At 53.4% G+C, this 24,112-nt stretch overlaps 1 protein-coding gene across 1 annotated transcript in view; it reads left to right on the forward strand.

Moving 5' to 3' along the window:
* Window positions 1–24,112, forward strand: part of SYT17 (synaptotagmin 17) — a 57,457-nt gene that overhangs the window by 29,285 nt on the left and 4,060 nt on the right. The window contains exons 6-7 of the mRNA XM_056138815.1: window positions 5,410–5,530; window positions 8,260–8,415. Coding sequence (XP_055994790.1) covers window positions 5,410–5,530; window positions 8,260–8,415 — 277 coding nt within the window. The remainder of the gene's footprint in view (window positions 1–5,409; window positions 5,531–8,259; window positions 8,416–24,112) is intronic.

The following is a 24,112-nucleotide window of genomic DNA, read 5'->3' on the forward strand; positions in this document are numbered from 1 at the left end:
ATAACCCCTAAGGATCGCCAGGGTTATGCCATAACCCCCAAACGAAGAGGACCCTGAACTGGGCTACACTGGAGCAGAGGCAGCGGCAGTAGGTGGAGGTCAAAGGGCAGTGTTGGCACTGTAGTTCTTGGGCTGAGGGATCAGAGGGGCCTTTCCTCAGCTGGATCACGCGACCTGTCGCCTGGACACAGCGCATGTTATTTCTCTGTTCATCCGGGAGTGACCTTTTGGGCTGGATCCACCTTCGGGCCGCTGTGAATGGTGCCGCTGCCAACTGTAGCGTGCAGGTCTTGAGGGGTTTTTGTTTGTTTGTTTGCTTTGTTTGGGGGCCACACCCAGCGGTGCTCATGGATTGAACACCGGCCTCAGCTGTGCGTCAAGGCAAGCTCTGGCCTGCTGTCCTGTCCTTCAGGCCCCAGGTTTGGGGCCTTGATTCTTCCAGTCTCCTGGGTCCCTGGCACAGAGTGGGGGTTGTGGGTTGTGTGGTCATTCTGGGCCCACTTTTTTTTTTCATGTACCATTATTGTTTATTCTAGGAATCTCATGGTGGCAAGATAACTTAACAAATTCTTTATAACATAATCAAAATTCTGAACAATTTTGTGCCTCTTTCCTTCCAGTGCTTAGATGAACCTTCTACTGTTAAAAACTTTAAATACACATTTCTGAGATTTCTAGACCGGAGAATTTGGTAGTACTTTCTAAGAATATTTGAATATTATTATCACACCCCCCAAATAAAAGCCTCCAATGATGTTTCGTGACCAATTTTTATGTACAATGGGCTCACTTTTCTTTTTTGGGGGGGGGTCGCACTGGCGATGTACAGGGGTTACTCCCGGCTCATGCACTCAGGAATTACTCCTGGTGGTGCTCGGGGAACCATATGGGATGCTGGGGATTGAACCCGGGTCTGCTGCGTGCAAGGCAAACGCCCTACCCCTGTGCTATTGCTCCAACCCGGGCTCAGTTTTCTTAAGCGCGGCCAAACTGCTGAGACTTTGGTCCCTGCCAGCTCCGTGAGGGTTCAGTTTCCACACAGCCTCACCAGCATGTGTGTTCGTGCCTGCTGTGGCCCCATGAGTCTGCAGCCCCGGGAATCGGGTCCAGCCCCATTCCCATCTCCTGAGGGTATGGCGCACAGGTGACAAGATCTGCGCATTGATTACAACAATGTGATATGGGATCTCTCCAGGGGCTGGGCTGGAAGTGGGCCCTTGGTCTAGGACCCCACGCCCATCCCGTGGCTTGGCTGAGCTTTTTTTTAATTATTTTTATTCTATAAAGTAGTTCACAATAGTTGGATTACATTTAATATTCAAACACCAATCCCCTCACCATTACACCTTCCCACCATCGTATTTCAGATATTTCCATCCCAAACCCCAATCCCTGCCCCAGTGCAGAACCGAAATAATATATTTTGTATTGTTTTTATGAAAATCTACTGAGAATGTTAGAAAAAGGTATCCTTAGAAGAAAGAGTGTGAGGATTGTTGTATTTCACCCAGGGGCCATTAAACCCTTCTATAAGAGATCACTAACATGTTGTTAAAGGTTGAGCCTTGTGTGTTTTATATTTATATAAATACATATATTTATATACATATATAATATAAATATATATTTATATATGATATTTATAAATAGCTGGGGTTTATAGTCTCTGGGTCAGCTCCTGGAAGAGAACAGCGCAGAGTCTCCTGCTCCCGCACCTGGCTGTCCTCGCTGGGGGGCCCCTTGGAGGGGGGCGGGTTAAGTTTCCCTCCCCACCCTGAGCAGAGCTCCGGCAGCCAAAGACCTCCAGAACCAGCCACCATCATGCTGAGTCCACTCTCCGCACGCATGAAGGTACCAGCAGAGGAACAAAGGCATACGGGTCCCGGGGCTGAGATCTCCAAGCCTGCTTGGATCGGGGCTGAGCATCCTCCACCCAGATCCTCCATCTTCCAGTAGGCAGGGGTCACACCCACCAACTGGCCCCCTGGCGCCGAGTAATCCCATCAACAGCCAAGACCCAGAGACTATAAAACCCAGCTCCCGGAAGCACGCAACATCTTATTATCTCATTCTTACTTTGGACAACCTGGCAGGCTACCGAATGTTACCTGCCCACACGGCAGAGTCTGGCCAACTCCCCGTGGCGTACAATATGCCAAATACCAGTAACAATGATGGGTCTCATTCTCCTAACCTGAAAGAGCGTTCAATATGGCACTTTTTAAAATCTCAGGGCTAGAACGAAGGAGACGTTACTGGGACCTGCTCGAGGCAATCGACGAACAACAGGATGATCGTGATTGTGATTTATAAATATAAATATGTATCTATAAAAAAGTGTACCCCTCTAAGATTGGTTGCCTCCTACTTTGAACCCTGTCAAATGTAGTGCAGTAATCCTGGAGTATGGATGGAGTATGGGTAGATTATGTGGTTTGAAGTATCACGTGGTCCAGGAATAGATGCACTTTTTGGTGATGCTTGGCAAGCATGTGGAGATTGGCCATGAGTGTGGTGGCGGCTGAGTTGTGGAGGTTTTCGGCTGCCAGGATTGGGTCCCTTGGGATGGTGAAGGAAACTCAACCTGCCCCCCTTCGGGTCGCCACGAGTGAAACAGCCTGGTGTGCGGTCTGGCGACATGGTTATGGTGAGTGTCATGTTGCTCATTTCAGGGAGAGAAGGATGTGTGATCTGGACAGTGACCGATGATGTGGTAATTTGGCAGCTTGGCTGAGCTTGATGGTCTTCACCTGGAACATGGACAGGCTATTCGTGATGGTCAGGGTCGGGAACTGGGACCTGAAAACTCCTGAATAAGTGTTTATAAAATAAATTGAGGGACCCTTTGGTACCGTTTGGTTTGTTTTTATTTTTGCCAATGGCTAATGGGCAAAAATAAAAACACCTTCTAGACAATTGTCTTGCCAATGAATCACCCCCAAGACCATGCACAGGCTGGTCCTGAGGGGTCCCCTTCCCTGGAAACACACCCCAGCAAATCTTTGCTGAGTGGAAGGGGGTGACCATGTGCTGGCATGAAATCGCCCCCTGCCTGTCTCTGAGGCTCAGGGTATCACTGATTATCTCTGTGCTCACATATAGAACATGTGAGAACTTTTGCAGGGTCAGAGATCAAAGACCACTTACTTTTGTGTTATTTGATCCAAATGGGCCATCCACCCCCCATTCTCTATGTCACCCCTTTAGGCAGTATTTCTCAGTCTTTTTCCAACCATGGCCCTTTTCCAACCTATTCCTTCGGTTGTCCTGAGTGCTACCAGTTGGCTCCCTAGTCTTGTGCTAAGGTCCTCCATTGGCATGACTTTCACTGAACCCCTTGGAATACCTTGGGGCCCACAGAGGTGGGAAACTGTGACCCGTGACATTCATCCCAGTGTTTCTCTGACCAGACACTTTTGCCATTAGAGTGCATGGATGGATGGATGGGTGGGTGGTTGGATGGATGGATGGATGGATGGATGGATGGGTGGTTGAATAGATAGATGGATGGATGGTTGGATGGATGGATGGATGGATGGTTGAATGAATAGATGGATGGTTGGATGGGTGGATGGATGGATGGTTGGATGGATGGATGAATGGATGGATGGATGGTTGGATGGATATATCAATGGTTGAATGGATGGATGGTTGGTTGGATGGATGGATGGATGAATGAATGGATGGTTGGATGGATGTGTCGATGGTTGGATGGATGGATGGATGGTTGGATGGGTATATCAATGGTTGAATGGATGGATGGTTGGTTGAATGGATGGATGGATGGATGAATGGATGGATGGATGGATGTATCGATGGTTGGATGGATGATGGATGGGTGGGTGGATGGATGGATGGATGGATGGATAGATGAATAGATGGATGGTTCAATGGATACATTGATAGGTGGGTGGATGGATAGATTGATGGATGGTGGATAGATGAATGAATGGATGCATACATGAATAGGCAAATGGGTGCATGGATAGGTGGATGGGTGGATGATTGGATGAATAGATAGGTGAAAGGGAGGCAAATATTGATATTGTTACAATTCTGTGGATCTGTAGATTCATTGTGCCAGTCTATTTTATTTGTACATGGTTGAAATTTTCAGATGTTTCATTCTTTGTCGTTTGTTTTGGTGGGGGCTGGATTGAACCTGGGCCTGACACATGCAGAGCAAGGAGCCCGCCACTGAGAGACTCCTCAGACCTTTCAAACAAGGCTAAGCCATGTGTGGCTCCTGGATGTGGGTCCCTTTGGAAGGATGGGGCCCTGGGCGACCCTCTCCAGGACCTGAGTATGCTTTAGCAGGCATGCCCTGGCCAGAGCCTGGCGGTGTTGAGGAGCCAGCCTCTCTGGTTGAGATGCCAGGGTGGCCACTTCCTTGCTGGGTGGCCCTGAGCAAGGTGCCCCTCGGAAAAGCTGTGGCCTCACTTGGTGAACAGCACTCGGGCTCTGATCTCGCCGCCGCACCATGAAGCTGGGCATAATCCTGTGAAGGGCTGTGTGCCATGTCTCCACAGAGCACCCAGGGACCACTGCAGCCCTGTGCTGCCTTTGTGTGGTTGCTGCTGATAAGTGTGTCTAGAGCAAAAAGCGAGAGAGAGAGAGAGAGAGAGAACAATGTGTGTGGGGGGGAGGCAGAGATTCAAGGAAATACAAGAGGACTTGGACAGATAGTACAGCAGGGAAGGCTCTTGCTTTGTACATGGTTGGCCTGGGTTCAACCCCCAGCATCCCATAGGGTCCCCTGAGCACCGCCAGGGGTAATTCCTGAGTGCAGAGCCAGGAGTAAACTCTAAGCATCATCAGGTGTGACACAAAAAAGAAAAAAAGAAAGGACAGAATGAGAGAGAAAGAGAGAGAGAGAAAGAAAAGAGAGGAAAAGGAAGGAAGGAAAGGAGGAAGAAATGGTAAGGGGAAGAAAAGGGAAGGGAATCCACTGATAAATAAAAGCAAGAAAGGAAGGGAGAGAGGGAGGGAAGGAGGAAGAAGAAAGGAAGGACGGAGAGAGGGAGGAAGGAAGAAAGGGAGGGAGGAAGGAAGGTAGGAAGAAAGGGAGGGAGGAAAGAAGGAAGGAAGAAAGGGAGGGAGGGATGGAGGGAGGGGGACAGGAGGAGGGAAGGGAAGAGGAAGTGAGGAAGGAAGGAAGGAAGGGAAGGAGGAAGAAGGGAGGAAGGAAAGGAGGGAGCGAAGAGGAAGGGAGGAAGGAACAAAGGGAGGAGGAAGGAGGGAGGAAGGAAGGGAGGGAGGGAGGAAGGAAGGAGGAAGGAGGAAGGAAGGGAGGCAGGCAGTCACCCAAGTCGGCTGATCCCATCCCATGAAGGCCAGGCAGGAGGCAGGCATGAGCCGCCGGAAGCCACGGAGGCCGCAAGCTTCCCTGCCCGTTTTCTTCCTCTGCAGAATGAAGTGGAGCTGGGGGAGCTGCTGCTGTCTCTGAATTACCTCCCCAGCGCTGGGAGGCTGAATGTCGATGTCATTCGGGCCAAGCAGCTTCTGCAGACGGATGTGAGCCAGGGTTCAGGTACAGTCCGCCTCTTCTCCCCAGACCGTTCCTTTTTTTTTTCAATGATACAAGGGACCCAGTTTCTTTCCTTGCCCCCTGGATACTGTTATGTGCACATAGACAGAATCGAGAGCTGCAGTGTGAGAGCAAGAAGGGAGGAAAGGCCAGAGTGATGGCATTGTGTGTGTGTGTGTGGGGGGGGGGGGGTTGCCTTCAGGAGCTGATCCAGATTCAACTCCTGGCGCCCCATCTTGTCCCTTGAGCTCTCCCAAGATTGATCCCTGAACACAGAGCCAAGAGTAAGCCCTGAACAGCTGGGTGAGTTGGAGAGAGAGAGGAGAGAGGAAGGAGAGAGAGAGGAGAAAGGAGAGAAGACAGGGGGATGTAGAGGAGAGAGGGAGAAGAGGAAAGAAAGAAGAGAGAGAAAAGAGAGAGAGATGAGAGGAGAGAGAGAAAGGAGAAAGAGCGAGGAGAGAGAGGGAGAGGGAGGAAGAGAAAAAAGACAGAGGGGAGAGAAGGGAGAGAGAGGTGGAGGAGAGAGAGGAGAGAGAGGGAAAGGGAGGAGAGAGAGGAGAGAGGGAGAGAGAGGAGAGAAGCAAGGGAGAGAGGAGAGAGAAGGGAGAGAGAGGGAGGGGGAGGAGGAAAGGAAGTACACTGATGACTGATGCTCCCTAGATGAGGCTGGCTAACTGTTGTTGTCTGACTCGGGGATTGGCCGCAGGTGTGGAAAGGTTGGAAACCACTGCTCACCTGTCTTGATTATCACGGCTGGTCTGTGGGCTGGTCTGCAGGACAGGCTTCCCTGGAGAATGCTGCTCAAGGCAGCCTCACTTGAACTGGGGGTTTGAGCCTGGGATGAGCGCTTACGGGAACCAGATTCAACCCCAGGGATTTCCTTGCAGGTCCCAAAGCTGTGCCTGCAATGGAGGCGCCATGCTGCAGGGGGCGGCATTTGTGCACTCGTCGTGCCTTTGGGCCAGCCTAACTGGGAGAGTGGTAGGGTTTTCTCCTGGTTCATCCCAAGTGTGCCATGTCTTTCTCAATCCCAGATCTGCAAAGACTGGTACTTAAAGCATCCCTAGGTGGAGCTGGAGCGATAGCACAGCAGGGAGGGCATTTGCCTTGCATGTGGCTGACCCGGGTTCGATTCCCAACATCCCATAGGATCCCCCGAACACCGCCAGGAGTAATTTCTGAGTGCAGAGCCAGGAGGAACCCCTGTGCATCTCTGGGTGTGACCCAAAAAGGAAAAAAAAAATAAATGAAATTAAAAAATAAAGCTTCCCTAGGAAACCAAGTGGAGCATGACTCTTAATGAAGAGGGACAGGTTACATTCCTCCTCTGTGTCGTTCTCCCGCGGCCGTGAAGGTTATTACAGGAGAGCTGCCAGGAGTCTGGGAGCTCTGAATCCTTCCCCAAGACAGGAATACTGTCTTCTCTGAGTGCTGACACTGAAATAAATGACTTGCTAGAAGGTGACAGCTGAATTCAGAAGCCATCTTGCATGCTCAGAAGCTGCCTTATGGAAATGGAGGTTTCAAAGGGAAGCAAGGCTGGGAGGGAGTTTCATTAAGGCTGCATGATAAAATGGCAAAGGATTCTGGAGTCAAACTTCTTGCAGCTTAATTCTAGGGTCCCAATGTTCAAGTGATGTGGTCTTAGGAAGTTACTTAACCTCTTATAATCTCAATCTGTCTATCCGAAAGATGGATTCTACAGTATTTCTCTCTTTGAACTGCTTAAACCAGCATTACAGAATAGGCGTGAGTCTTTTGTAAGCTGTAACATGATCAAAGAATGAGAGCTATAATTCTTTCCATCTGTGAGCTATGGGCTTCCTGACATGGTAATGGGTTTCCAGGGACAGAAAGGCAGGATTTGGGCCAGAGTGATGGCACAGCAGGTAGGGTGTTTGCTTGGCACACAGCTGGTCAGGGTTTGATCCCCACCACCCCATAGAGCCAGGAGAGATCCCTGAATGCAGAGCCAGAAGTAAACCCTGAGCACTGCTGTTATGGCCCCAAATAAAACAAATAAAATAAAAGCTAGAATTGACACTGACATGGGTCTGGCTTTTTCCCAAATAGCCATATAGTAAACAGATATTTGTCATCTTGAATTTCCAGTTTCTTCATCTGTAAAACGAAAACAATGCCTGATTTAGGAGAGGGACTTAAAAATATTGAATAATCAGAGGAAGAGAGTACGAAAGCAGATGATAAGGAGCTGGGGGGGAGGGGATATAGAGGGAGAGAGAGAAGGATGGAGGGATGGAGAAAAGGATGAGCAAATCGAGGCGTGGATGCCTGGATTCATAGAATTCATGGGTTCATTTTAAAAGTAGACATTAGAATGAGTAGATAGGGTTAAAGAGATAGCACAGTGGGGAGGGCGCTTGCCTTGCACATGGCCAACCTGGGTTCAATCCCCAGCATCCCATAGGGTCCCCCCAGTACCACCAGGAATAATTCCTGAGTGTAGAGCCAGGAGTAATCCCTGAGCATCACTGGGTGTGACGCAAAAACAAAAAACAAAAAAGAATGAGTAGGTAATTGGACTGTCATATATGGAAAATTGGATGGACAGGTGATAGAAAGAATGGGTAGTAGATTGATAAAAGGATGTTAAAGTGAAATGTGGAGGGGGTCGTGGATGCACATTTGGGTGGATGGATGGACGGCACGTTGAGTGGACAGGATACATTGTCTGACTTCTAACACTCTGTGATGCTGTGTCCAATTCTCAGACCCCTTTGTGAAAATACAGCTGGTCCATGGACTCAAACTGGTGAAAACCAAGAAGACCTCCTTCTTAAGAGGAACAATCGATCCTTTCTACAACGAGTCCTTCAGCTTCAAAGTTCCCCAAGAAGAATTGGAGAATGCCAGCCTCGTGTTTACAGGTAGGTTCTATTCCAGAGCCAGGTGAACTCCAGGTGAGATGGGTGTGGCCTACTGCCCCCAGGGAGAGGCACAACATGAAGAAAAAAGATGGTGACAGGAAGGACCATCGTGCCTGGAACGGCTTCCTGAGCTGGAAGCAGGGTGAAGCAGACAGTGATCACAGTCTGAACCACTCGTGCCTTGAGCACGACTCCCAGAGTCATTTAGCACCAGTTCCCAGCATAAACCTGATGTGTAGACACTTCAACTAATTACCTAATCCTTGGGCCAGTCCCTTAACTGCTCGAAGCCTTTGTTTCTCCAGGTCAAAGGTGGGCAAGTGACTGTACTCGCTCCGATGGGTGAATGCTCAAGGCAAAGGGGCCTCTGGCTTGAATAATGAGCCTCCAGTGCGTCTGCTGTGGTGGTCTCTGGCCACCAGGAGCTTACCGTCGAGTGTGGAACACAGAAATAAACAGGGTTGAAGTGATAGCACAGCGGGTAGGGCGTTTGCCTTGCACACGGCTGACCCAGGTTCGTCCCCGGCATCCCATTACACCGCCAGGAGTAATTCCTGAGTGCAAAGCCAGGAGTAACCCCTGAGCATCGCTGGGTGTAACCCAAAAGTAAAAATAAAAAAGCAAAAATTTTTTAAAAAGCCCAATAAACAAACAAACACAACACCAGGAGATAAACAGAATTGTCTCAGTGCTCAGAGGGGCAAGGGGCTGTGAAAGGCTTTGCTTAGGGCTCCTCCTTGAAGTGGAGGTTTCGGGCTTCACTCTCTGGTTGAATTGTGTCTCTTGCTTCCGGTACATGTCAATTGGGTATTTCTAGGACGGTCGGTTAACTATTACTGTGAAACAAATCACCCCCAAAATGTGGCAGCTAAAGCCCAAGGGCCTTGATTATCTCATAGTTGCCGCTGGGCAGCGTTTCCCCGGGTTCCCAGGGAGCCCTGGCCTAGGGGACATGGCACCGCACAGCCCCAGAGCAAGTGGGCACCTGGTGAGTTTTGATCTCAGGAGGACCCTGATGGCCGCTCTTGCAAGGATGCCTGGGCCCGGACGTAGAGACAGCTGCTTCTGGCCTTTCTCAGCGGCCGTCGCCTGAGCGCCTGCACCCACTCAGAGGCCGCTGTCCTCAAGCAGACGTGATGTGCCACTGGACCGAGAGGGTGGCAGCTGTCCAGATTGCCAAAGCAGACTGCTTTCCCCACAGCCTCAGGCCAGACGGGAGACCAGGGTCCCCCAGAAGCCTGGAGGGCTGGCGGGCGGGCAGGCAGGCAGAGAGAACACTTGGAATCCAAGTCTGCCCAGAGAACGCAGGACTCCCCATTGTACTTGGCATCACAGGGCCCCGGGCGGGGTGCAGGCCCCACCCGGGAAGCCTGGACGTTCTGTGCATCACCTCATCTTGTCTAGCTAATGCAGCTCAGGCTGTTCTACGAGGTATATAGAACCAAAGGAGGACAGGAGGGATAGCACAGCAGGGAGGGTATTTGCTTTGCATAATGGCTGACCCGGGTTCGATCCCTGGCATCCCATTTGGTCCCTCGAGCACCACCAGGAGTAATTCCTGAGTGCAGATCCAGGAGTCACCCCTGAGCATTTGTGGGTGTGACCCCAAAACAAGAACCAAAGGACATGTGTGAGCAAGAAATCAAGGGCTGGGAGGGTCACAGGCTTGGTCGGGGGCTCAGGGTTCTGACTCTGTGGCCTGGGGAAGACCTGGTTGCCTCAGTTTTTCTCATCTGGAAAATGGGAGGCAGCTCCAGGTCTGGCGAGGGTCCAGCCTCCTCCCTCCCCACACATGTTCACGTGCTCATAGCAAGCTCTCAGGCCGACAACTCACAATCCAAAGGATGCTGGCTTTGTCCCTCCACCCACTTCTGGCACCTTCTCCCGGAAGTCACCCTTTTTGCAGCCCCTGCTCCTTTTATGCCTCCGTCCTTATTCACACACAGGATTCCATTCCGTTATATATGATTGGAGAACCTGGCCTGAAGCCCAGCATCTGTGCCACATCCTGCCCCCACACGCTGGGACTCTTCCAGGAAACAAACCCAACCTTTCTGATCTCTCAGGGATTTCCAGAATATTCTATGGAGGCTAACGCTGAGACTCGCTTGTTTCCTCCCATAGGAGGCCCCTTCTGGTTCATGCCATGGAACTGGATCAAGTCTGTGTTTCTGTTTGGTTATTTGGGGGCCACCGCTGGCAATGCTCAGGGCTTACTCCCAGCTCTGTGCTCAGGGATCACTCCTAGCGGTGCTCAGGACTTACTCTCAGCTCTGTGCTCAGGGATCACTCCTAGCGGTACTCAGGGCTTACTCCCAGCTCTGTGCTCAGGGATCACTCCTAGCGGTGCTCAGGGCTTACTCCCAGCTCTGTGCTCAGGGATCACTCCTAGCGGTGCTCAGGGCTTACTCCCAGTTCTGTGCTCAGGGATCACTCCTAGCGGTGCTTAGGGCTTACACCCAGCTCTGTGCTCAGGGATCACTCCTAGAAGGGCTCAGGGGACCATGTGGGGTGCCAGGGATCAAACCCAGGTCAGCTGCAGGCAAGGCAAGCGCCCTCCCCGCTGTCCTATCCCTCCAACCCCAAGGCTAGTTAAGTCAAGTTCAAGTGCCAGTCAGTCAATCAAAATAACCTCTGTTTTTATTCTATTTTTATTGGATTTATTCCTTTGTGGGGCAGGGCTGGGCTACTCCGGCTGGTGCTCTCCCCACCCCCCTTTTGAGTTGTTTTCTTTTTTATTTAGGGGGCCACACCTGGTGATGCTCAGGGCTTACTCCCAGTTCTGCATTCAGGGATCACTCCTGGCGGGGCTCTGGGGACCAGATGGGTGCTAAGGATTAAACCTGGTCAGCCGTGTGCAGGGCAAGCACCCTTCCTGCTATGCTATCTCTGCAGCCTCTATACTTCTTGTGTGTGTATTGGGGGGTGAGGGGTGGGGATGAGGGGTGGGCCCACCCCGGCAGTACTCAGGGACTGTTCCTGGCAGGGTCAGTTGCAGGACCCACAAGCGCCCTAGCCCCATCCTGGCTCTCGGACCCGACTGCAGACATTCATCACACCCAGTTAAGGTTTCAGTGCCATGAGCGGAAATCCTGGCTGGTGGCATTTTCCTTAAAGGACTCGGCTGGGAACCATCCCTGGGGGCGGGGGGCAGGGGGCGTGGGGAGGGCAGAGCTCCAGTCCTCAGAAAGCTGCACTCTGACTCGCTGTATTTGATCAGCTGGAGAACAGCGCAGGCACCTTTACCCAAAAGATCCCAAACCAGCCTGTTCGCTTGTTTCCAAACACGCTGAGCCACACGGGCATGTTGATCTACAATTACAGGTTTGCAGAGAAAGAGTGGGGAAGGTGGGTGGCCACGGCTGAGGGGCTGGGTTTCCTCAGCCGTCCCTGCCCAGTTGGGGAGGTGGGCAGGGGGTGCTCTTTGGCAGTTTTCAGTTGGGTTGATTTCTTTTATTTATTTATTTATTTATTTGCTTTTTTGGGTCATACCTGGCGATGCTCAGGGGTTACTCCTGGCTTGGCACTCAGGAATTATTCCTGGAGGTGCTCGGGGGACCCTATGGAATGCTGGGAATCGAACCTGGGTCGGCCGCGTGCAAGGCAAACACCCTGCCTGCTGTGCTATTGCTCCAGCCCCAGCTGGGTTGATTTCTGCCCCATGCTCACCTTCCAGTGTCAGGAAGAGGCCTCGGCTTCTGGGAGGTGAGATTCCCGGAGCAGATTTTTTTTTTCAAATTAAATTTGTTTGTTTGTTTATTTATTTATTTATTTTTGGCTTTTTTGGGTCACACTGGCAATGCACAGGGGTTACTCCTGGTGGTGCTTGAGGGACCTATAGGATGCTGGGACTTGAGCCTGGGTCACCCACGTGCGAGGCAAACTCCCTACCTGCTGTGTCATTGCTCTGGCCCCAAGGAACAGATGTTTAGATGATGCTTCATCAGCTCTCTGCCTCCCTCACTTCCCCTCCATGTGCTGGGCTTCCTGGCCTTCTCTGGAAGCATCCAGAACCCTTGCACGTTCAGGACCGCAATGATGTCCCATGAGCCAAGCACCAGCTTTGCATGCAGGAGGCATCGGGCTCGGTCCCTGACCCCACGGGTTCCCCCAGGACTAGTCCCCAAGCTCAGAGCTTGAAGGAGCCCCTGAGCATCATCAGGAATGGCATCCAAATAAAGAAAACGCCAGACCTCTTCCTTGGGCGCCAACTTCCCCGGGGAAAACTCCCCACCTCCTACCTGGGGAGCCGGGCAGGAGCCAGGCCGTGCAGCCCCCAGGATCGGGGTCTGTCGAGCATCAGCTCCACGCCTGGCCCCGTCTAGGCGCTGTTTTTTCCCCCGAAGACAGAGCCACCATTCGTGGCTGCCTTTGCAGGGGGCTTGATTCCAGTGGGGGTGGGCGGCGGAAATGTGCCAGCTCCACAGTGACTGCTCTGTGATTCAGACAGTCCCCAGTTCGGTCCCCGGGTACTGGACCGCCTCTGCAAGCTGGATGCCGGAGGTGGCAGGGGCTGGGGAGAGGGCACGCAGGGCTGCCCCCCAACGGGAAATTGAGGCTGGCACCACACGGAGCTTGGGATCCAACACGGTCAGCTCGAGAGACCCACTGCCCACCTGTCCCGTGAGCATCCCAAACACAGCTGGGCCAGAGAGTGTCTGGAGGTCCAGTCTCTTACGATGCATGTGACTGACCCTGGATCCACCCCTCAGCACCTCATGATCTCCCAAGCACACACTACGGCGGGTAGCCCCCCCCCCCAAAAAAAAACAAACACAAAGAACCAACTGCAGAAACTGACCCAGGTACCCGAGACCCAGGGCCATGGGAGGACCTGGAGGCAGGACCTCAGCCAGTGGCTCCCTCCATGCTCATCACCAACTCTTTGCCTCTCTTTTTCTTCTTTTGCTTTGTAGGTCACACCCGGTGATACTCAAGTGTTATTTCTGGCTCTGTACTCAGGAATCACACTTGGCGGTGCTTGGGGGACCATATGGGATAGTGGGACTCGAACCTGGGTCAGCCATGTGCAAGGCAAACGCCCTCCCCGCTGTACTATCACTTCAGTCCCTCTTTGCCTCACTTGCCAGGATCAGGGACTGTGGCGCCCCAACCCTCAACCTGCATCCCCATCTCCCTGGGTACCGCAGGCTGGTGGGCATGTCTGTGTGGGCCCAGACAGTCTGCATCTGGGGCAGGGATGCTCATTGCACATGTGTCAGGAGGAATTGGCTCTTCGGAAGTGGCCCTTCCCTTCCTGTTGGTTTCCTGTGTGTGTGTGTGTGTGTGTGTGTGTGTGTGTGTGTGTGTGTGTGTGTGTGTTCTGGTCCTTCCAAAGACTCAGAGTCTCAGCCAGAGCAGCTCAAGCAGCAAGGCCACAGGGCTTGGGGGAGGGAGAGCCCCAGGTCTCAGAGCTTCCTGGAAATTCTCTTGCTCAGTCTGGGTTGACAAGCCAGGGGCGTCTGCCTGGCTCCCCACCATCCTGCCCTCCTGCCTGGCCCTGAGAGTGGTTCCAAGGCTCCTGCTAATTGTCTCCTAGTGGTTGGCTTTCTGCAGCCGGAGTGGCCCTTTGGCTCTGTGAATCTGCTGGTGAGATAAGAGGCGAGGGGACCGTGAGATGGGTTTGCAGCAGAGAACAAGACGGGAAGTCTGGGGGCTGGAGGATAGGACAGCAGGGAGGGTATTTGCCTTGCATGTGGCCAACCTGGGTTTGACTGGCCCCCAGCATCCCATAATCTCCCCGAGCACTGCCAGGAGTAATTTCTGAGTGCAGAGCCAGGAGTAACCCCTGAGCATTGCTGGGTGTCACCCATAAAGCCAAAAGAAAAAAAGGACTGGAGGTTTGGGACCCAGCAGCCACGTACCTGGCCAGGAGGACCCCAGGGTGGATGGGCAACAGAGTGGACGCTGGGAAAGCGCCAGGGTTTGGATGCAGACAGTGGTGATGCAAGGGTTTTCAGAAGAGGAAGCCGGCAGAGCCAGGGGTCACTCTGCACAGAGAGAGGGCGGTACAGAGGGGAGGGTGTTCCAGGGCCTCTGTTCCCCAGTGTCTGCCCCCCGCCCATCCGACTCTGCTTTCTCTCTGTAGCCCTGCAGCACCCCTGCCTCTCCACCCAGTCGCATGTTCTGGGCACCAGGCCCAGCCCAGTCCCAGAGAAGGTGGGAGTGAGCATCTGCGTGCTTGTGTGTACATGTGTGTACCTGGGTGTGCATGTGTGTATCTGTGTGCATCTGCGTGCATGTGTTTATGTATGTGTGTGTGCATGTGTGTGAGTCTGCATGAGTTGCAGTGCTGGCCCCTTGGAGGTTAACAATTCAGCCCTGCTGTCTGAGTCACCTCCCCATGTCCCTCTCTTAGTTGTCCCAAAGCTGCCTGCTGGTGCAGTGACCAGGAGAGCCACAGGCCCGCCCCAAAGGTGCACCAAGCCAGCGTGTAACCCAGGCGGGGCCAATGCTAGACCTGCTATTGTAGACACTTGGCTCCAGGCCCAGCCCTGGTCACAGAACGTGAGACCTGTGGGGAAATCCAGCCTCTGCTTTCTAGCCAGAGAACACAAAAGTGAGCCCCTAGGAAACCAAATTTGGCCAAAGGGAGACGGCTCAAGAAGGGACCCCAGAGCCAGAGAGATGGCACAGTGGGTAGGGCACATCCCAGCTGGACCTGCGGCACCCCGGGGGGGTCTCCCGAGCCTACCAGGGATGATCCCTGAGTGCAGAGCCAGGAATGAGCCCTGAGCACCACCTGGTGTGGCCCAACCCCCCAAAGAAGGGATTCCATCACGTGTACATGAACTTGACTTGCTCCGGAGGTGCATGTTAGTGGACATGACCACCGACGGTCTGTTCAGGGCTTTGAGAGCTGAGTCAGGAGGCTGACCAGGCAGGAGACACCTGGGGACAGATGTGAGTTGCCTTGCGCCTAGAATGTTTGATGACCGACTGACCTTTGTCTCAGCAGCCCTGGATGGCCAGGCCAGCCGGTCCTGCAGGCAAATGTGTCTCAGATGGCTGAAGTGGTTATCACCTGGCCCTAAAACTCCGTGGAAAAACCTCCAGTTAGCCCATCCCTTAGCCAGAGCCCATGGGCAAGCATTGGTTCTTGGGCATCCTGGTGCCCTGGAGCCAGGGGTAGAGCCCAGAACTGTCCTTTCGCAAGGGGGTTCTGCCCTCCCCGAGAAGTCAGAAACCACTTCTGCCAAGTCACTAGGCTGTGTGGGGGGCTGAGCCGGGTTTCCCACTCCGCCCACTCTCCGCCGAGACCGCTGTTCCCGGCATGGGCACAGGGACTGGGCTGATACTAAAATACAGATGCACAGTTGGGCCTGAGCGTCGAGACCCTCCATTGCACCAGGTGCCAGTTCGCAGACCGCTCGTGAAGAGTAAGAGAAACCTGGCTTGCTTCTGCTGGGGACCCCAGAGCAGGGAAACAGCAGGATCCAGGAGCCTGTGTGCATGTGTGCGTGCATGTGTGTGTGTGCATGTGTCTGTGTGTGCATGTGTGTGTCTATGTGTGTGCATGTGTGTGCATGCGTGTGTATGTTTGTATGTGCACACGCGTGTGTGCATGTGTCTGTGAGTGTGTGCATGTGTGTGTGAGCGCATGTGTCTGTGTTTGTGTGTCTGTGTGCGCGCATGTGTGTGTGCATGTGTGTGTCTGTGTGTATGTATGCATGTGTGTGTCTGTATGTGCGTGTTTGTATCTGTGTGTGCGTGTGTGTGTGTGTGTGTGCGTGTGTGTTTTGAGAAGTCTTTGGAGGATTTTGACCTGGGAAGCAACAGGCTCTGGACATATGAAAAATAGTGATTCAACAGCACACAGAGAATGTTTTGGGGGTGCAGGTAGGGGAGGGAGCCCCTGGGAGCTGGGCCAGGAGAGAGGTGATGGGGCAGTGGTAACTTTGGAAAAGGAGCACAGAGAGGTCAGACGTCTGGGACAGGGGCCGGAGAGACAGCAGAGCGGGTAGGGCGCTGGCCTGGCACGTGGCCAATGTGGGTTCAGTCCCTTGATCTCCATCATCCCTGAGCACTGCCTGGTGCGGGTGTGCCTTAGGGATGCAAAGGGCCGGTCCCGTGTAGGCCACCTTCCCTGACTCCGCCCTTCCTGTCTGACTGTCTCGGGGACTGTCAGACTGGAGGCACAGAACTTGCTTAGCACAGGGCGAGAATTGTGTGGGCTCCCCTGGGTTGCTGCCTGCCTGGAGCCTAGCCGCGGGCAGAACTCTCCCCAGGCAGCGGGAAGTGGTGCCAGGAACCCTTTCCACCAGCCAACAGTGTCCCCTCTCCTGGCAGAGCCCAAGTTCACAGTGTGCCCACACACACACGCACACACACACATGCATGCGCACACACACATGCACACACACGTACCCCCACACACACGGGCACATGCACACATACACACATGCACCCAAACACACACGCACACACACCTACACACACATCCACGTGGACGCATGCACACATACACACACATGCACCCACACACACAGACACATGCACACATAAACACACACGCACCCAAACACACATACACATACACACACATGCACACACACGTGTGCACGCACACGCAACTCGGCCTGGATTCCAGAGAATTCCCTGAGCCTCCAGGGCCCACCTGTGCGCCAGCCTCAGCCGGATCTCAGACAATGGCAGAGTCCCAGGGACAGCCGGGCACGCTACCACTGCTCCGGGGATCTAGAATTCACCCGCATGGCTGTTCAGTGATCCCAGGGCTGCAGCCTCGTTCCAGGCCAAGCTCCAGGCGGGAGCACGTCAGGGGCTGGTGTGTGTGTGGGGGTGTTCTCCACTCGGGGGGAGAGGGGGTCTCTGCCCTACTGCATTCCTGCAGAGCCCAAGCTCCATGCGGAGGGATTAGAGGGCCCTCGGGTTCGCTAGTGCAGTGCTCTCTGGAGCTCAGCATGCAGCAGGGCCCACGAGACACGCTTCTGCGTGCAGGAACTGAGAATCTCTCTGTCCTCTGCCTGGACCCCACTGCTCCACTCAGAGCAGACACGCAGCCTGGTCTGACCTTAGAGCAGCAACATGCTCTATTTTGAAGAAATCTTTTTGTTTTTGTTTTTTGTTGTTGGGTTTTGGCTTTGCTTGTTTGGTTTTTGCTTGTGGGGTCACATCCGGTGATGCACAGGGGTCTGAACTCAGGAATTACTCCTGGCAGTGCTCAGGGTACTCGACAGGATGCCAGGGATCGAACCCAGGTTGGCTGCATGCAAGGCAAATGCCCTCCCCACTGTACTATCGCTCTAGCCCCTCACAGAGATCTTTTATGAGTATGGGAATGGCTGAGCTGAGACATCAGAAAGCCAGAGTCCCCCCATGGCCGTGGGCGAGCGGGACCCCTTTCCCACACAAATCATAAATCTGTCTCAGGGGCGTTCATCCCGGCTCTTAGCAACAATAATAGCAAACGCAGAGACTGAGTTGCCAAGACTTTCACGCGAATTTGCTCATCTTCCCTGTGGGCGACGATTTGTCATGACATCCAGGGGGGGACCAGGCAGCTTCCAGGGGAGATGCTGGTCCTGACCCAGGAATCAGGCTCGGGTCATCTGGATCCCAACTCTCCATCCCTGAGTTTTCATAGCCTTAAAAACAAAAACAAAATCCCTCTGTGTCAAGTGGTTGCAGAGGTTGCTGGAGAAATCACAGATCAGAGATCCTTCATCATTGCATTCGATGGAGAAAGGAATCACCTTAATCACCGCCAGGCAGTGGGGGACCCAGGACATTTGGGGGGGGGGGGATTCGGTCATTCAAGCTGAGAATGGCTGGTGTGCAAAGATGGGGATGGAGGACTAGAGAGGGAATCATCAATATAGTTCCCCAGGCAAGAAAGAGCTTGTTTCATTCCAGAAGAGAAAGACAGAGGTGGCTAGAGTATAATTATTGAGGGAAGCGACTTAAGCATTGTAGGCCAAGCAGTAAGTAAGGGCCATGGTAAGGATGATGAGTATCAAGTACCTGTTACACGTTCTGTGTATTTATTGAGCATCTACTGTGTGCTTGTGTGTTTATTGAAAACCTACTGTGTGCTGTTTCACGTAGCAGTCATAATAAGGAGCTAAGAGGACAAGCCTTTGGTGATAGGCCTTCTGTGGACAATCAAGTGGACATATAGAGGGGCCGGAGTGATAGCACAGCGGATAGGGCATTTGCCTTGCATGCGGCCGACCCGGGTTCGATTCCCAGCATCCCATATGGTCTCCTGAGCACTGCCAGGAGTAATTCCTGAGTGCAGACCCAGGAGTAACCCCTGTACATCGTTGGATGTGACCCCTCCCCCCAAAAAAAGTGGACATATAGAGCTCTAATCTTTGGGAAGGTGGGTAGGCATGTCAGCATGCGCGCGTGCGCACACACACATACACACACACACACACACACCCCAGTCGTGACAACCCACAAACCCACACTGACTCCAGATTCTAGGGCTAAGTTGGCCACAGTTGAGAATGACAGAATGACAAGAATTCAGCAGCTTGCAGGCCCGGAGTTCCAGTACCATGGGGAGTGATAGCACAGCGGATAGGGCATTTGCCTTGCATGTGGCCAACCTGGGTTCAATCCCCAGCACCCCATTGAATCCCCTGAGCCCTGCCAGGAGTCAGCCCTGAATGCAGGGCCTGAGTCATCCCTTGATCACTGCTGGGTGTGGCAGGAAAATACAAACAAACAAACAGAACAATTCACAGCTCACTGAGACCAGCCCCCCGCTGTGGACCTGAGCTCCCAAGATCTGAGGGGGTGAATCAGCCCCTACCATGTGACCATGCCTGCATCTAGGGTGACCCGGATCTGTCCTGGGCCTCCTCACAGGGGCCCAGTGCCTGCAGGTGACCTCTGGGCCATGCAGCTGCCCACGGTCTGACCCTGGGCCCTCGGCCTCTTTATTCCCTGCTGTCCACTATGGGTGTCCCCCAGAGCAGTCCCGGAGGTGGTGGCTTGCCTGGAGCCTTTTGCTCTGTGCCCATGTCCCCACCATGGGGGGTGCAGGCTGCCACTTGGACTTTAGGGTGCGTCCAGGGTCTGCCCTGTCACTATGATGGCGGGAAGGGAAAATGTGAAGGAAGAAAGTTCTGTCCAAGCAGCTGCTGCTGCTGCTGCGAATCGGAAAATGAGCTCAGAAGCTGAGAACAGCATCCTTCAGTCCTGGAGGCAGTGCTTCAAGCCAGAAATGTCAGCATGGGAAGAACACCCCCCCCCCATTGTGTACTGGGGAAACTGAGGCCCAAAGAAAGCACAGGACACGCTGGGTTTGGGAGAAGACCTAGAAACAGCTGCCCATTTTTGCAGAAAGGCAGTGCTCAAGTTTGCTTGTTTTATTTATTTTATTATTGTTTGTTTTGTTTGGGGGCCATGCTCAGCGATGCTCAGGGGTTCCCCCTGGCTCTGCACTTAGGAATCACTCCTGTCACTCCTGGCAGTGCTCGGGGGACCCTCAGGGATGCCAGGGATCGAACTCAGGTCAGCTGCGTGCAAGGCAAGCACCCTCCTTTCTGTACTATCGCACCAGCCTCTTATTTTATTTAAAAAATTTTTTTCATTTTGGACCACACCCAGCTGTGCCCCAAGATCACTCTTGTCAGTGCTCAGGGGTGAGACCCATGCGAGGCCAGTGTCTTACCCCGGCCTCTCTCTCCAGACCAGGCGTGCTCGAGTTGAAGCATTTTGTACATGTGGGAAAGAGAACAGGACCCTCTCCACTGCCCCCGTCCCTTTGGCTGGTTGTTGGGGCTTGGAGGGAGGGGAAGGGGAGGGACAAAGAGGGATGTGTTGGGGAGCGGAGGGGGTTCTGGCCTGGTCAGCTTCCTGGCCCCCACCCCCCACCCTCCATCAGGCTCCCAGCCCCATTAGGAGTTTCCCCCACAGAGTCAGGGTACACTGAGCAGTGGCAGGTATGACCCCTCCCCAAAAATAAAGGGAAAAAAAAGAAAATTCATGTTTGGGGGCCCCTCCAAGACTGGGAGAATGCGTGCACATCCTAGCGCAGTGGAGGGGGGGTCCCTCCACCCTGAAAGCATCTACCGTGTGTCTTGCTGGATCCATGTATTATCTCAAAGTGGGGGTGTGGGGGCTGGGAGGCGGCAGACATATCCCTTGCAATGTGTGGGTCCTGAATTGGATCCTGGATGCCACGTGTCCCCCCATCCTCCAGCACCCCCCACCACATAAATGGGGAACCACTCAGCCAGCAGTAAGTGTGGGGATGCCCAGACAGGTACTGTGCCTCAGGGGAGGGTCTCTGGGGGGATTCTCGCTCCTGGGAACCAGGCACGATGCAAGTCGGGAGCTGCCAAGTCTGCCCCCCTCCCACCCTGCCCGGCCCACCTCAACCCCCATCCCCTGCGAAAAGTTGGCGAGTTTATCTTTGTGATTGTCGGTGTTTATCACACCCACACTCGAGTCATCCAGTTTTCCTTCCAGCGCCGTCTGCCCTGGCAAACGAAATTAGCAACCAGAGTTGTGCTGGCGCGGGCAAGGACACATTCTGCAGCATGCAGCAACAGGCCCCTCAGCGTCTGGAGTCTCCCACCAGAGCTGGGAGAGAGCCCCAACCCCACCCCCTGCTCTCTGGGCTCCCGTCTTCCCATCTGAGAAGTGGGCTGGTGGGGGGAGTTGTGTCTCCAGGGGGCGCTTTGCTAGCGCTGGAGAGGTTGGACAGGTGGTCGCGGTCAGGCAGAAGACCGCTCACAGCTACTAATGGGCATGGACCAGGGGTCTAGCAAAGCACCTTGGCCAGCCTCAGCCCTTCGTCACGGAGAGTGTGACCCCTACACGTCAGTCATGCCAAGGGGGAAAAGCCTTCCTTTCCAACTTCCGGGAAAGGGGATGAGGAGGTGGTGCAGAGGGCAGCTGGGCGTCCTTTGTGTTTGACCCTCAGCAGCACACAACCACCTACCTGGGCACCCGCAGGACATGGCTCTGGTGGCTCCCAGCACCACTGGGGAGGTTCCTTCCTAAGGAAATGCTTTTCCTGTCTGACCATTTGAGAGAGTCCTTCCTTTGCCATGGCCCTGCAAATCAGAACACCAGGCTTTCTTCCTGGAGCCCAAATTCGAGAAATCCATGACGCCCAAGGGCCAGGGATGTGGCTCAGTGGGTGGGGCATCTGCCTGGCAGGTACAAGACCCCGAGTTAAATCGCCCAGCCCCTCACGGTCCTTGAGTACCCCGAACTGTGGTCCCCAACCACAGTTTCAAATAATAATAATGTGGGCCAGAAAGATAAGGTTTTGGGAAGGCCTCTTGCCTTACACCGGCTGACCCAGGCTTGATGTCCAGTACCTCATAGAGTCCCCTAACCCCAGAGTGATCCCTGTGTGTAGAGATGGAAGAAAACCCTGAGCACTGCCGGGTGTGGCCCCCAAACAACAAAAGAATAGCAATATAGAAGGCTGGAGTGGTAGCACAGTGGGAAGGCTGTTTGCCTTGCATGCAGCCAACCTGGGTTTGATTCCCAACATCTCATAGGGTCCCCCGAGCACCGCCAGGAGTAATTCCTGAGTGCGTGAGCCAGGAGTAACCTCTGTGCATCACTGGGTGTGACCCAAAAAGAAAAAAAAAATAACAATATACCAGCAATCTCAATTTTATTAGACCTCGGCTCTAGGAAGGAGGAAGTGTGTATTCTCTCCCAGACCCCCAAGTGTACCCTAAATAGCTGTTGGGTTGGTCATCAGCCACTGAATTGGAACTTCTCCAAGTGGGGAAACCAGATGACAGTTAGTTTGAGTGACAGGAAGAGTAAGGAGATTCTTGGAAAAGGCGGGGCCGGGGTGGGAGGACCCCTGTACTGGGGGAGGGCTTTGGGGGATGTCTGCCCATTGATGGCATGCTTGGTGGGTGCTCTGTAGATTGGAAAAGCCGGCAAGACATGACTTCCGGACAGCATGGGCACGTGGGGCATATGCTGTCCCTGATCTACGTGGGCTGTGCCAAAAGAAGCCCCCCTAGCGCTGTCGGAATTTGTGGGGTGACATACAACATTTGTAGTGTATGATTATTTCCCCAGACATGGAACGGGAGGGCTGGAGAGGGACCCTGGACAGCAGTAAGGCACTTGGGGGCCGGAGCGATAAGACAGCAAGGAGGGCGCTTGCCTTGCATGAGACCGACCAGGGTTTGATCCCCGGCATCCCATAGGGTCCCCTGAGCACCACCAGGAGTGATTCCTGAGTGCAGAGGCAGGAGGAACCCCTGAGCATCGCCGAGTGTGACCCAGAAACTGGGGGAAAAAAGAGGAGAAATGTAGCTATGCAATAGGTGGAATTAGTGAAATTAGTTTCTCTTTTAAACTCTACAAAATCCGTAAGGTGTTTGTTTGCTTTTATCTGGGGGCTACACCAGAGGTACTCAGGGCTTACTCCCGGCTCTGCACTCAGGAATCACTCCTGGCCGGTCTGGGGGACCATATGGGGTGCCGGGGATCGAACCCAGGTCAGGCGTGCATAAGGCTTTGCCCGCGGGTGCTCTCTCAGGATTCATTCTTCACTCCTGATTTCCCAGCATTCCCTCCCTGGTGTCCACAGCCACCGCAACTCCTGGTGCCCTCCCAGACAACTTTCATCACAAAGCCTTTCGTTCCATTCAACTGCTGCTTATTAAAAAATCTCATTTTAAATGTTTCACCAGGGAGAGCTAGGATTAATTGCCACTCACTTTACCAAGCAATTCACCAGTGCCAAAGCCTGCCAATTAGCTCCCAGGGTGTCTCAGTCACTGCACCCCTTCAGGGGTCCCCACCTTCGCAGAGCCCCAGTGATTCACCAAGCCCAAGTCTTTTGATTTTGTTTCCCCCTTTTGGTCTTTTTATTCCTTCTGGAAATTCAGATGTAGATTCTCTAATAGCGACATCTTTTTCTTTCCTTTGTTTTATTTCAAAAGTATACCTGCTGGTAAGAAGTTTCAGCCGTGGCAACTTTTTCAGCTTCCTTTTCTCTCCCCTCGGTCGGGAACCAGTCTTCACCATTTGGCTAACCAGCCCTCCAGATAATCATTTTCTGTTCTATACCGGCACAGTCTCGAGGCCCAAGAGAGGGTGTTCACGTGAATTATTGGCACCTTCCTCTCGACTCCTAGCAATGTGTTTGGGTGGGGGGGGGGGGGTGTTGCCATTTCGTGTATCCAGGTCAATCTTCTCTTTCAACACCAACTTGGGTTTTCATGGTGTTGCCACACCATGTCTTAAGTCAAGCCCAATAGTCTGGCTAGGGTTGGTCCTAAGATCATGATTTGAATCTGAGTTGGCTTCTAGAGAGGAGAACCCCAGGAAGGACTGGTGGGAGTTGGGGACGTGAGACAGAAGTAACCAAGCAGGGAGGTCAGATGAGGGAGTCCCTGCAGCCTTGGAGGGCCCTGAGGCCACTGTCACCCAGTTCAGTGCTGTGCTAGGACTTACGGAACTCAGAAAATCTGTCCTTCGCATGGTCTCAGTTCACACGTGGGGACCAGGGATGGGAAGCTGTGGGCCACAATCAGCCAAGGGCAGAGGCCACTGAGAACCCAGAGAGGTGCGTCCAGCTGTCGGCTCCCTTGGGAATCTGTGGGTAGTGCAGCTCATTCTAAAATCTCATCATCCCCTCAGTCATCAGGTGCAGTACCTGCTCAGAGCTTGGCCCAGCAGGGAAGCTCATCAGCCCTGGGCTCTGGAATACTGACTGGGTCAGTCACACAGGCAA

This window comes from Sorex fumeus, unplaced genomic scaffold, assembly GCF_029834395.1.
Source record: "Sorex fumeus unplaced genomic scaffold, SorFum_2.1 ptg000130l, whole genome shotgun sequence".
Classification (NCBI taxonomy): Eukaryota; Metazoa; Chordata; class Mammalia; order Eulipotyphla; family Soricidae; genus Sorex; species Sorex fumeus.